We start from the raw sequence: 13,567 nt of genomic DNA, 5'->3' as shown, positions 1-13,567 counted from the left end.
ATGGAATCTGCAAGACGCTGTTATTGTCCGCTCCCATGCATGGATTCTCAAAAGTGCATTCTGCACTTGGCATTCACTTCTGGTTAAACAGGACCTGGACATCTGGGTTCTAGTCCTCACTTGGTCATGGAGCTCACTTGGATGACTTTGGGCCAGTCAGTCACTCTCAGCACAACCTACCCCACAGGATTGTTGTTGTAGGGATAAAATGGAGCTACTGTATATCAGCTGCCTTGACTTCCTCACAAGCGAAAAAAAGGCAGCATATAAATGTGATGTAATAATAATGCTTAGGATGTGGGTGGATAATGATGTGTCACAGTGCTATCTTCAGCATGGAAGAGAAGTTATTCTGATACATTGTTTTGTCTTAAGACCTGATGGCTGCTGCAAACAGTCTTCTGTGATGCATGCAAATTTCTGGCTATTTCTGTCCTTATTTCCATAGGAAGCTGGGAGCCATTGATAGGAAACAGAGAATATCCTCATTTAGATCTTGTGTAAAAAAAACAAAAAACATTCAGTATACACCTCCCAACTCTTAAATTCTATTGTTGGTCTTGCAGCAGAACAGTCACACTTTAAACAGGGTTTTTTCTTCTCCTTTCTCTTCTTTCTACTTTTTAAAAATAACTAGCTTGTCACCTGGATTGCGGCTGAAGGCAATCCAGGAACATTTATTTTAACAGTGCTTCAGCTACAAGTCATTTGGATTTATTGGGATTGGTATGTTCATATGGTCAGTCTCATGGATGGATTCTGGATAAACTTCCAAGGAATCCCATGGCTTTCAAAAGAACACAGGAAAAAAGTGATGAAAAACCATGGCAGGATAGCACTTGATTTTTTTTTTTTTTTTTGGCTGAAAATTGTTGATCTTAAATGTCCCTAATAATCCAATTCATTTTGCCATCTCAGCTAAGGAGAGGGCTTGTATCTCAGTGTCTGAGCATTTGGCATGTATAATGACTCAGGTTCATTTCTTGTAGGGCTGCTAAAGACCTGGTCTCAAACCCTGCAAATCAAAGCAGATTGTACAGAGCTAGCTGGAGTAATGACCCACCTAGAATATAAGGCAATGCTTTATGTACTCTGTTTTACTGGATGGTTGGAAAGGTCTGGATTTTGCCAAATATGCTCTGCATGTGTTCTATACATTGGAAGATGTCGATTCAGTTGCCCAGTCACTTAGGAAATTAAAGCTTTTCTCCACTTAAAAGGGTATGTTAAAAATTGCTGTGAAGTATGTACATAATTTATGTGAATATACATTACTAAAGCATTTCTGAATAGTGTAATGTACTTCATTTGACTCGCTTTCCCCCTGTGAATTACAACTTTTTAAAAGCCATTAATTCACAGGTAATGGTCCAGTGCAGAAATCATGGCCTAAATTTACAGAAATCTGTACACCTTTGAAAGCCTTTCGGATTCTTCCTCCATACCTATGCATGGGCACACTTAACATTCCCCAAATGTCCGCTTTCTTCTGGGATATTGTGCACCTCGTCCTGGGCTCTGGCATTGAAGAAAAACTCGAAGGTCAGGCCTCGGGGAGCTCTCTCTAAAAAGCGACAGGTCTTTCGGCTTTAGTCCCTGCCTTCCTCCTCCTCCTCCTCCTGCACCGCGTAGACGACCCTAAACAGGCTCTGTGGCCGCCACCTGCTGGATGAAAGAGTCCATGGTGCCTAACCAGCCTCCAGAGGAGCATCCGGTGAAAGAAAATCCGCGCGGACGGGCGGGGAGATCCCTCCCCGCGCCGCGTCCACCCGTCCGCGCATCCAGCCCCGCCGAGGAGTTCGCGACGCTGCCGCGCTCAGCGTCTCCGCCGCACGGCCCGCCTGCGTTCACGCGGCGCCGAGGCCGGCGGAGCGCAGGGAGCCAGCATTGGGCAGGCGGGCAGGCGCGCGCTCCCAGCAGCCCCCTCAGCCAATCAGAGCCACGCTGCGCGCCCGCGGTGTGCCCCGACTGGCTGAGGCGGGCGCGATGCCCTGGCCGCCTCCGGCTGGCGGTTCCGGCGGCGGCGGCGCGGCGGCAATTGCGATGGCTCGTAGTGGCAGCCGCAGCAGCGGGCGGCGGCGGCGGCGGCAGCGGCGGTGACCTTGCGGAGGACGCGAGCGCGGCGCCCCGCAGCCCTGTCGCCGCGCGCGCCATGGGCAACGTGCCGTCCGCGCTGAAGCACTGCCTCAGCTACCAGCATCTCCTGAAGGAGCAGCTGTGGATTGGCGAAGCTGCCCCGCCGCAGCCTGCCGCTCTGCACCAGCCTGGGCAGGTACTTGAGGGCCACGGAGTCGGAGTCGGGGCCGGGGCCAGCGCTTGGCTCTGGAGGGTCCCGCGAGGCAGGCGAGGCGGGGGGCGCCGACGCCTCAGCCGGGGCTGGTCAGGTGCCGCCCTTTGGAGGGGATGGGGGGATGCCGTTCCTTTGCCTCTCTGAGGCGACGCCTCCTCTTCACCTGCCTAGAATAAGAGGGAGGCGGCCCAGCTCGCATCCCTGTCGAAGCAGCACCTCTGTTCGCTTACCGCCCCCTCCCCGGGGGCAGTTAGGAAATTTAGCTGTGTGTATCCCATCCATTATGAGCCACACAACTCACGTTTACCTTGCCTTGCAACTGCCATTTCACGTTTTAAAACTGCGTCTGCACCCTGATATGTTCGGACAACCACCGCACTATTTGACAATGCTTACTTTAAAAACCTGAGTGCATGAAGCTTTGCATTTTAGATGTGCCTATCTTTTATGCCATCATAACTACCGGAGTAAGATCTTTGCTGTCCTGATGTGCACATGACCTGCCACTGGGGGTATGGGGGATTGTGGACTTTGACCCAGTATCTCCATTGAGATGAAACTGGCAGGTGAATGGTGGTGCTTGCTCCTTGCATCTGCTCCCTTCCCTCATCCATCCCCTGGTCCCTTACTCTAGACGCTGCCATAGTTGGGCCTACTGAGAGCTATCACAAGTTACCTCAGTGCTACCCAGAGAGAGAGAGAGAGAGAGGGAGAGGGAGAGAGAGAGAGAGAGAGAGAGACAGCTTCCCTCTAGCTGCTTACCTGCCCTCTGCCAGGATATATCACTTCCCCAAAGAGAGCACAGGCAGGAGGGCTGCTGCTGCTGCACTTGTTTCTCTGCCCTTTTGTTCTGGGCAGTGCAGTGGCAGGATGCGCTTTCTCCAGGCAGTTTGGCTGCTTCTTGCTGTGCTAAGCAGACGGAAAGATTGGATGGTTCTGAAAGCAGCTCCTTGTGCTATCTGTTTTCTTGCCTGCCTGCCTTTCAGCTTTTAAACTGGGCCCTGGTGGTTACTTCTGTGCTGCCCAGAGAGAAGGGGTGATGCAAGCAAGCCAAGGTAGAGGCAGGTGACCAGTGATGCTTGGGTTGCTTTATTGACAGTTGTTGCAGCAATTAGGATTGGGCCTGGCAAGCACATACCAAACTGCTATGTCACGTGAGAAGAGAGAGAATGCCTTGCAGTCACATCTGCTCCCTTACCTGCCTTTTCATTCCAGGCAGTGAAGGTTGGACCTGCTGGTGCCAGCTCTAAGAACCCAGAGAGACAACCCAGATTGTGATGGCTGCATGGCTTTGCCTCCCTCTGGGTGGGGTTCTGGGACACCATAGTGCTCCCAGAAGGAATCCCCTCTGTGTTGCCCAGAAAGAGGGAGCACAGGAGAAGGAAAGCTGCTTGTGGGCACCTCTGCTGCTTGCTTGGATGCTCAGGTAGTGAGAGATGCTGCTGCTGCTGCAAAGAGAAGCAGCTGCCTTTGCTTGTTCACCGTTCCTTATTCTCAGGTAAGCCAGTGGCCCATGGTATGGAACATGAGGAGGAGGGGGGATTGTGGCCCCACCAAGGGCATGTGGCCAGCTGGAGCGGAGGAAAGCATTGGCACAGCGAGCTGACCTAGCTGAGAGGAAGGGTTAAGCTCTGCCATCTCAGTATCAAGCCCAGAGACATGGACCAAACCAAATGATCAGAAGTGGAGGAAATGCTTGTGATGAAAGACTCAGAATGAACAACTCCAAGGGCAAATGCAATTTTGGCTCCTGTGTCTTTAATAGCTGGAGAATACAAGGCATTTCAGTAGGTGTGGGGGAACTGGAACTTCTACTTTTACTCTTTTATGGGCTGAGAGGTGGAAGGCTAATGGGTGGTGATTTCCACATAGATAAGGAAGTGGAGTTGTATGTAATGAATGGCATTTATTTATACCCTGTCTTCCTGCCAGAAGACTGTGCTTAAGGTGACTAACAATAACATTTAGTTTGAAAACAAAATTAAATAGTTGTAATATACAAATGCAACGCATGGAATAGAAATAAACAGCAGCGGACACTTAAAAACCTCTTCAGCAGCAGACCAGCTTATGTGTCAAAGGCTTGCCTGAATTAAATTTCCTTAATTTCTTTTGAAATCTATCCTCAAACTTAAGATTATTTCTAAAGGTAGAGGTGGGCATCTGAGTCAAGTAAATATTAGGGAAAAGTTAGTTGTGTACAGGGTGACCCAGGTGCTGCAGGCATTGCTAGCAATTCAGGCAGTTCTTTCTTCCTGTCCAGGCCAAGGTTCTCAAACTTTGTCGCAGTACCAAGAACAAGTTCCCTCACCCTCAAAATACTGTGTCAATGGAAAGGATTAGTTGGCTACAGTTATTCTAAGCCAAGGTTGTGAGGGCAGGAAGGAACAAAGCAAAGGGGAGAGGTTGCAGATGGCTGCCACATAGCATGGGGCTGTGGAATGCCTTAGATTTCCCAAGGGGGAGGATTCAAATAAGCAGGAAATAAGCTTATGCCCACGGGAAATATTCAGCTGTCACACTGCCCTCCCTCCAGCATGGCCAAACGGCATGTGATGTGGAAGGATGGGGGGGCGGCGGGGTGCACAAAGGACAGAGCCTCTTCAGTTGCACTATTTTCAACCTTTGCCTCCTGGCAAAAGAGCTGAATGTTAAAGGGTTTCAGGGGAGGACTCCTTCTGCAGCTGCACCTTTGGGTGGCTCACTTCAGATTTTAAGAGCTGCAGGCTTCTCTGTGAAGGGGTGCATGCATTTTTTTAAAGGGGAATTTAGTGTGGCCATGATTGAGGTTGTCTGACACCTTAGAGCTCTCTGAAGGACTACTTTGTCATCAGTGTTTTTGTTTGTGTTTGCACAGGGGAATTTGTTCTCCCCTCCTAGTTAAGAAATGCATGCATGGATGGTTAAAAATGTGTATGATGATTGCAAGAAATAATGATGATTTCAAATGCAGGGCTGGGTTATGAGTTTAAAATGATTGGTTACAGGCACCAACTTTATAGAGGGTTGTGGAATGCTTTGCTGAGAAAAGTTTTGCTGAACATTTCAGCAACTAACATGTGAAATGCAAGGATATGTTGAAAGATGAATTCAGAACAAATTCTGGCCTATCTCTGAACTTTTGGAAGGGGTACTAATACCTTTTGTTAGCTTAAGCAATCTGAGAGAATACTGAGGGAATTTCCAGGGTCACTTCCAGACTTTTGAGGGTCCTTGAGCAAGAAACCGTCAATGGGCCCCCTCCCTCAGTGAGTCTGTCTTCTCACTGCTGTTGTCATCAGCTGCTATTGCTCTCCATCTTCTTTATTAGGGATGTTTGTAGGGGATGGGTTAGGAAACCTTTTAATACATAAACATAAATGATATCATTCCTACCACCTGCTTGCACGCCAGGCAGAAATACATGGAGCAGTGCACCACTGGCATGCAGCCCCAGAGTGCATCTCCAGAACTCTTGGGGTGAAAGGGTCGAACATCCCTGCTCTAGAAAGAAACAATTGAAATGTAGCTTAGGGATTACTTAGAGGCTACTTCAAATGTTAAAGCTGCCAGAAATAACTTGCATGGTAATGGGACAAATCCCCTTTCTCTTGCAAAGGACTGGGACTTTGCCCGGCTGGTTTTCCATTTTTTGTGGTTGGGCATCCCAGGGAAAACGATGCTTGTCCTTGTCTCCAGCATGTGAGGAACTGCCGCCAACATGCTCTCATGAAAGTATACTTTTGCTGCTAGCTGCACATTCAGTTGTTATGTATACGTGGGATTTAAAAGCCCCGTTTGAAAAAAACTAGTGCCAAGGAGGCTCTAGGGACTGATTCTCCAAAAGATAATGATGAAGGTGCACAACAGAGCTAAGCAGCAAGCAAATGGCACCTTCATTAAGCAGAGGTCGGACGGAAGAGCAGGTCAAGCCAAGGGGTAGGCAGAAAAGAAAGGAAGAAGCTAGTTATATCATGGACAAGAATTACATAGGTTTACTGCATGTCTGCCTATAATTTAAGCTTTAATTTAAACTGTTTAGGGTACAGTCTTATACAGAAAATGTTCTACAAACCCCAGCATAATGGCTGGCCGGGCAAAGTTGGAAGTTATAGGACTTTTTTCTGTCTAAACATTCATAGGGTTGCACCCTTAAAAGTATTTCATGTGGACATGAAGTTTCACAATGATAAGGATGTGTGGTTTATTAAGAAGTATAATGCTGGGTGTTGAGAGAAGAACCAAATATTTGGATATAATGGAATTTGAATAAAGATGAGTTTTATATAAATATTAAAGGAACACATCTAGAGAGAATACTGACTTCAGCCATAAGGGATTGTGACTACCTTTTCTGCTGGGGTTCATGAATTGTTATATTCTGCACTGTAGGAGCGCAGTGTACCAAAGTACAGCAGAACCTCTGTATCCGCAGGGTTAGGTGACGGTACCCCTTCCTCTTGCGAAGGGCTGGGTCTCTGTGTGGCTGGTTTTCCAGTTCTATTAGTTGAGCATCCCAGGGAAAATGACGTGACTTGCTGTGGCACAGACTAAACCTCACTTGTGTCATATTGAGGCAACTCAAAACCATTATTGTAAGTCGTCCTGAGCCTATTGGAAAGGACGGGATAAAAATGTTTTAAATAAATAAAATAAATAAACATTATCAAATGCTTGGATGAATGGGAACAAAAGCAATATTACCTTGATGTGTTCATATAATTTTTGCATTGATCCTCCACATGCACATGCATGCACACACACACTTGTGGCCTATCAATGGACTGAAAGAAAATGGCTACTATTTATTTATTTAATACATGTATTTATTGGCCGCCTATAACTTCTTAGGTGGCTTACAACGCATTTTATCATTTAAGAACATAGGAAGGTGACTTACACTGAGTCAGACTACCATTTTATAAAGCTTCATATTGTTGAAAATGATTGGCAGTATTTTTCCAGAGTTGCAGTTAGGATTCTTTCAGTCCATCCATCCATCCATCCATCCATCCATATTGTGAATTCCATAAAAACAAAATGTAAAAAAACAGAAAAAAAGCCAATCAGAAAACAAGCACCATACAACCAATTATATATAAATAGTCATATAATAGCATATATCTGGATGTAGCAATTATAGCATACACTTCAACAAAGGCAGGCCAGATGTCCATGCATATGCCTGTTCCAGAGTGGCAGAATCCTGTTTTAATCATACCCAGAGATGCTGAGGATTGAATTAGGGGCCTTTTGCAGGTGAAGCATTGCTCTGCCCCCTGCCCAGTTGCAAGATGGCACTTCAGGTGACTGATTTTATTTAACATTCTGTGCAATGGGTATCTTATACACAGTGTATATTTAAGAGTATCTGAAACCAGTCCTTATTCTCTAATAAATATGTCCACATGATATAACATATTCAACACACTTTTGCTGCATTTTTTAAAATTTCACTTAAAACATGTGGCTACAAAAATATCAATGCTATTTTGGGCTGCATGAATAGAATGCAATAACGCAAAGTACTAATTCTCTTCTACTCGGCACTGCTTAGGCCTCATCTTTAGTACTGGGTCCAGTTCGGTGCACTAGCATTTAAGAAAGATACAGAAAAACTGGAAAAAGTTTCACAGGAGTGCGACAAACATGACTGGGGGAGTGGAAACTAAGACCTATGAGGAAAGACTGAAAGAATTGGGCATGTTTAGACTTGAGAGGAGAAGACAGAGGGTAGATATGATAGTACTCTTAAGGTATTTTAAAGGTTGTCCCACAGAAGAGGGCCAGGATTCCTTCTTGATCATGCCAGAATGCAGAACATGGAATACAAGCTTTAAACAGCTTTATATTGCAGGAAGCCAGCTTCCAACTTAATATAAGGGGAAACTTGCCAATTGTAAAAGCAATGCAACGATGGAACCCCTTGCCTAGGAAGGTTGTGGTCTTTTCGACAATGGACAGCCATCTGCCCGAGATGCTTGAACCTGGAGTCATATATTGAGAAGGGGCTTGGACCTGATGGCCTTATTGGCCTTAACCCTTCCAACTCTTCTATTCGATGATGCTACAATTTTAGATGTAGATGTAATAAGAAAGTGTGAGCCCACCACTAGAAGATCTGCAGAAGGTTTTCTTTGGTGCAGCGAAGAGGTGAACAGATACAAGCCCTGAACATCACAGGAAAATCTGCTTCTTGTTATGTATACTCTCCTGATGAATTTGGGGAACTTTATTACTTTGATTTTCCAAATTAAGCAGTATTCAGATTGGCAAATAGCCCTTGGAGCATTCTATTCTTTTGGAAGTGTTTTGTTCTAATGGTTTTTAGAAGCCATTATTACTTCTGGTAGTCAGGTTTATTAGTATTAGACATCTGAAAAAAGTGTGGTTTTAATTTTAGGCAGTTAAAAGCCTTAGATCTTTCCGACCATTTTATTGCAATATATTTTCCATCATGTTTTCATTCTCTGGCGCACAACTCCCTGTCTGTTCACTTTGCATTTTTAGCATTATAGATTTTTGACAATTTTGCCTTACATTGAATTCGCCTAACCTTGGTATTTATGTTATACTTTCCTTATGTTTTTCTTTGTCTGATGTTGCTCCCAAGTATACTTCAGCATTGCATACTTCCCTCTCTAGTGTTCCACATTAATTTCATTAGAATGAACCACCCCTGGTTTCCTTTGGTTTACTTGATGTGGAAGTTATATATCATACGGTGATGAAAGTGCACGTGAGAGCTCTTTTTCAACATGTGCAGCAGGTTGGCATGCAAGTGGGTTCTAAGTCAAGCCCTAAGCATGTGTTGCGAACAAGTAAGCATCTGGAATCTCGGTTGCTCATCCATGTATTTGAGGTATGACTAAACATAGTGCCAAGAGTCTTCTTGGGCTACCTTATGCCATAGGTCTAGCAGAAGGCAATGACCACAAGCCATGCCCAGAACTCTGCATTTGGGGGCTTTCAATGTGGCCAGTACAGTGGGTGAATGGCTTCTCTACAAGTGCACAGGGCTCTCTCGCTAACACCTGGCTGGCTTTATTGGATTATGGATTCAGCAGCAAGCAGGCTGGCATTTCTGTCATCAGAGTAAAGATGGGCCTTCTGCTTATGGTTCCTGTCCTGCATGCTGGCAAGTTATGAGCAGTTGTGTGTGTGAGTGAGTCAGGCTTGCTTGATTTGCTTACAGTTGGGGTAAATTTAACCATGGAAGTCTATAATTCCATGGTTTAAGGTTAGTAGCTTGTTCTATTATAAACCTCTGTTTTCCTCAATTTATAACTTGAGTTCATAGGGGGAAATGGAATGGTTCCTTGAAGACTTTGGCAAATAACATCTCAAGCCCTGACAGTACTTTTCTGTCTTGCTTAAATAGGATAGCCAAAAGAATTAGAACTGGGATGGGAGTGGGATCCAGTGTTGCTTTCAGCATTGCCCTTTTGGGGAGGGTTGGTTGGTTTCACATGCTGTTTGTTCTCCTTTGGCAACACCTGATAGATGGAAAGTGCCTATCTGGGCTTTTAGCTTTTTATTTAAACTGTTTCATTGCTGATATTCCCCACAATTTATCCATAGTACCTCGTCACCCACCACTTCACTTCACTTCACCCACTAAGCCCAATAATCACTTATTAGCCTTAATGATTAGGTAATATTTTTTTGCTGGATCAGAGAGTCATTGAGTAGCTCCAGCTCCAAGGATATGCTTTGCAGTAGCACCAGCTCCAAGGAGATCTCTAACCCTTGGCCTTCCTCAAGTATGTACTCTACTCTGTATCCAACATCGTAACCACTGAATCCTGGGAAAATCTTTCTGCCATCACATCTGTAGAAATGGACTCCTCCAACACACTGGAAAGGCATGCAATTCCTAGAATTCAAGACTTCTTCTGTTAGAAGAAGGCAGTGGTTGTGTTAAATGACATTGGGCCTTTAAGATGCACCACTGAAGCGTGTGGAGCTTCAGAGTGACTCTTTTGGTTAGAGGATAAAAACTTCCGAGTTGTTCCAGACCACTAATGGAGCAATTGATTCTTGCCATCACCATGCAATCTCTGGCTTTGGTTCTGCAACCTAGCTACAGGTTTCTGGAACATCACCTCCAGTCTTACTGAGGGTCCTGACTGCTGTCCATGTTGATTCCAGCTTCCAGCCTTGCTTCTTGCTATTTCCCCCGAGCCGTGGCCTCCTTGTTGTGAATTTGTGATCAATCACCACATTGTCCCTCTGTTGGAGAACCAGCTTAAAATTGATTGACTGAGTGACTGACTGTCAATGTGGTTGCCTCCCACAGTAGATGCAATTGTAGCTTATTTGCCATCTAGAGTAGCCTTCTCCAACCTTGTGCCTTCCAGACATGTTTGGACTGCAACATCTGGAATCCCCAGTCAATGGTCCTGCTGATGGGAATTCTGAGAGTTGTGGTCCAAATGCCTCTGAAGGCCACCAGGTTGAGGAAAGCTGGTAGAATGTGTTTTTCCCCTGTTCTGATCCCAGCAACTTCCTCTTTAATGACCTTCTCTGGTTTCAGTCAAAGATTTTGTAAAATGTAAATCTGCTGTATGGGAAGCTGCCTGATTTACCACAAGTCTTCTCACAGTAAAACCTCACCATGTCCCCAGTGTTACGAGGCCAGGTGTCATTTTCACTGCCATTAGTTTTTCCCCATGGCTGTCAAGCAAATCCAGAGTTAAAACACAGATAACATTATGAAAGCAGTTCCTGGGTGAGTAGACCAGATTGCACACCAAACGCCTGCCCGAATAAAATGTGTCTGCTTGCTGGTGAAAGGACAGCAGAGAAGGAACCTGCGTAGCCTTCCCCAGCTGGGCGTTCCACAGCCTGGAAAGGCTCGGACTTTTGAGAAGGACTGCTCTTGCACTGCAAGCAACCATACCTCTGAAGCTGATGGTGCTGAGACAAGAGCTTCCCATGAGTTTGAGAATGGATACTATTTTTACTGAACTAAGCAGCAGAAATGGTCTTGGGGCCACATTATATATGTAACACAGATATCTCTTTCTCAAAAGTAAGTGTGAAGCCCCCTATTCAAATTGAGATTGCACGAGAGGTTTTGGGGCTTTTTTTGGTTGTTGATATCTTTGAATATCTTTGAAGAGGATGCAGCATCCAGTTAAAGAAAGTGGTATAGGCTCTCCAGATCTTGTTTGATATCCTTGGGCCCATTGGTTGTCAAGCATGATATTTCAGTCTTTTTTCACTTTTCCACTTAGAATTTTTCATCCTGGTTTCTTTTCCTGAATCATCCTGCCTAGATACTTTCTTGGCAAACTAAAATGCATAGGGTTCCTCCCATTTATGATGAAATAGGTGGGTATACTATCGTATCAATACCATTTTGATCCACTTTCCCATGCTACATGGGCTATAAGGGAAAAACTAGCTCTAAAATTGGTCAAAAATGTTTTTGTGGCACACTTGGGTGAAGAAGCTGATTTTTACTTTGGATAAGCTAGTGAGTACCGATTATGAGTTTTTGCCATTTTTGATATTGCATGCCAAATATAAATTTTCTGGTGTGGCTGAATTGCAAGACTTGCAGCTAAAGGACAGATATTAAAGTATCGGAAGTATAGATGCTTCCCTCCTATAATACAGTGGACTGAAGCTTTCAGCATTTGAATAGTTGGTATACAGATGCCAGCCATGAATGGACATATTTATGGATATATGTTCTCCCTCTGTTGAAATATGGGTGAGTGTATATACATAGAAAAATGTATTATGTACATATATAATTCACATGTTTTAAGTGAAAATGACACATCCAAGTTTATATAATTGGATGCTTCCTTTCTCTTAGATGTTTCCTTTCTCCTTTCTCTTTTCTTTTTCTATGGTTCAGTATTGTTTTGTTAACCTTTACAATGCAAATTATTTTTAAAAAAAAAGTACCTGGGAGGTTTCAATCTTTCCACCCAGCCACACCAAAGATTGTCTCCAAATTGCTCCTTCCACATGGTGGTTACTAATGGTAAAAAGAAGAAATCTCCTTTGGTGCTCGTGTGTAGCTTGACCCACAGATAATCGAGGGAGAGAAAGCTTCATCTATTTCTCTTGTGGTCAGTATAAACAATCCAACCACCTTCTAGTCATGTCTGTGTAAATGAAACTTCCCATTAAGATGATGATGCACAGTAGAATATACATTGACACATAACTTGCAATGTTATGTGTCCCCCCCCCCTTGCAAAGGCAGGGGTGTGCGTTTGTGCTGTCGAACAGCCTGTGCATGGTCAGCATCACAAGATTTGGCTCATATTGTTGAAAATTATTATGACAATAAAAGTTTTATGCACATTTTGAATGCATTCTGTTTAAAACATGATATGTTTAGCACACTTGAGATCCTCTTGTTTCTGTCACAGATGTATTTAGACCATTAATGTGACATTTGTCTTGTAAGAGCAATTATCCGGTAATCATGGAAAACCTCAAATGGGTGTCTTCTGTGAGGAGGTCTTCCATTTATAATAAAAGTGCTTTCAGAAGGAGAGGACAGGGTGTTACGCAGCAGATGTGATAGTTTTGCTTTTACATTTAGATCGGTTTATATTCTCTCAGCAAGTGTGGGCCCTGCTTGGTCCAAGAAAGGTTTAGTATGTCAGATGTTGCATGTGATCAGAGATATTGTACAGCTGTTTCCCATTTCTTTTTACAGTGCTCACATAAATGCATAGTAAATGTACTGAAATATTTTTACTGTACCTTAGCAAGAACATTACTGCACGGGACTTAATTTAATGTGTGTAGGAGATTGTGGCAGGTGACGCCCATCCCTGTAAATGTGTCAGAGACACACTATTATTACAAAAGCACGAGCATCTTGATGCTGACCTTCCCATTCTAAAGACAAAAGAGTGCAGAATCTCTCTCCCAAACACCCCCCCCACCCCCAGTGTGCATTGTGTTGTGTTAAAAAACTTGTTCCTTGGATGAGAAATGGATTTTGCAATTAGCTGAAGAGAACCTGAGACCCTTACAAAAGGTACTTCATGACATCTGGGTAAGTCCTAGCTCCTCTAGGCACAAATCTTTCCCCGCTTCACTGGCACCTTCATTGGTCCATTGGAACTCAGTGGAGTGAAGGTCAAGGTTGTAAAGGGAATGTTTCAAGCTACTGAAGCGAGGATTTGACTCTGCTGTGCCTGCCATTACTGTCTGATTGCTCACAGTCTTCTAATTAGGATGAGCCAGCGACAGTGTGTTTGAACTCAGCTTAATGGGTGTGCATCCTGAATTATTTTTGGTTAATCGTTGCAACTATTTCGT

General features: G+C 44.4%; 1 protein-coding gene across 1 annotated transcript in view; it reads left to right on the top strand.

The window, feature by feature from the left end:
- Positions 1-2,065: 2,065 nt before the first annotated feature.
- The window catches only part of HMGCLL1 (3-hydroxymethyl-3-methylglutaryl-CoA lyase like 1), a 69,551-nt gene continuing 58,049 nt past the window's right edge, over positions 2,066-13,567 (top strand). The window contains exon 1 of the mRNA XM_044422171.1: positions 2,066-2,272. Coding sequence (XP_044278106.1) covers positions 2,153-2,272 — 120 coding nt within the window. The 5' untranslated portion in view covers positions 2,066-2,152. The remainder of the gene's footprint in view (positions 2,273-13,567) is intronic.

Source organism: Varanus komodoensis, unplaced genomic scaffold (assembly GCF_004798865.1).
Source record: "Varanus komodoensis strain SLA01 unplaced genomic scaffold, ASM479886v1 scaffold12, whole genome shotgun sequence".
In the NCBI taxonomy this organism is placed as follows: Eukaryota; Metazoa; Chordata; class Lepidosauria; order Squamata; family Varanidae; genus Varanus; species Varanus komodoensis.
This window is presented reverse-complemented; position numbering and strand designations above follow the sequence as displayed.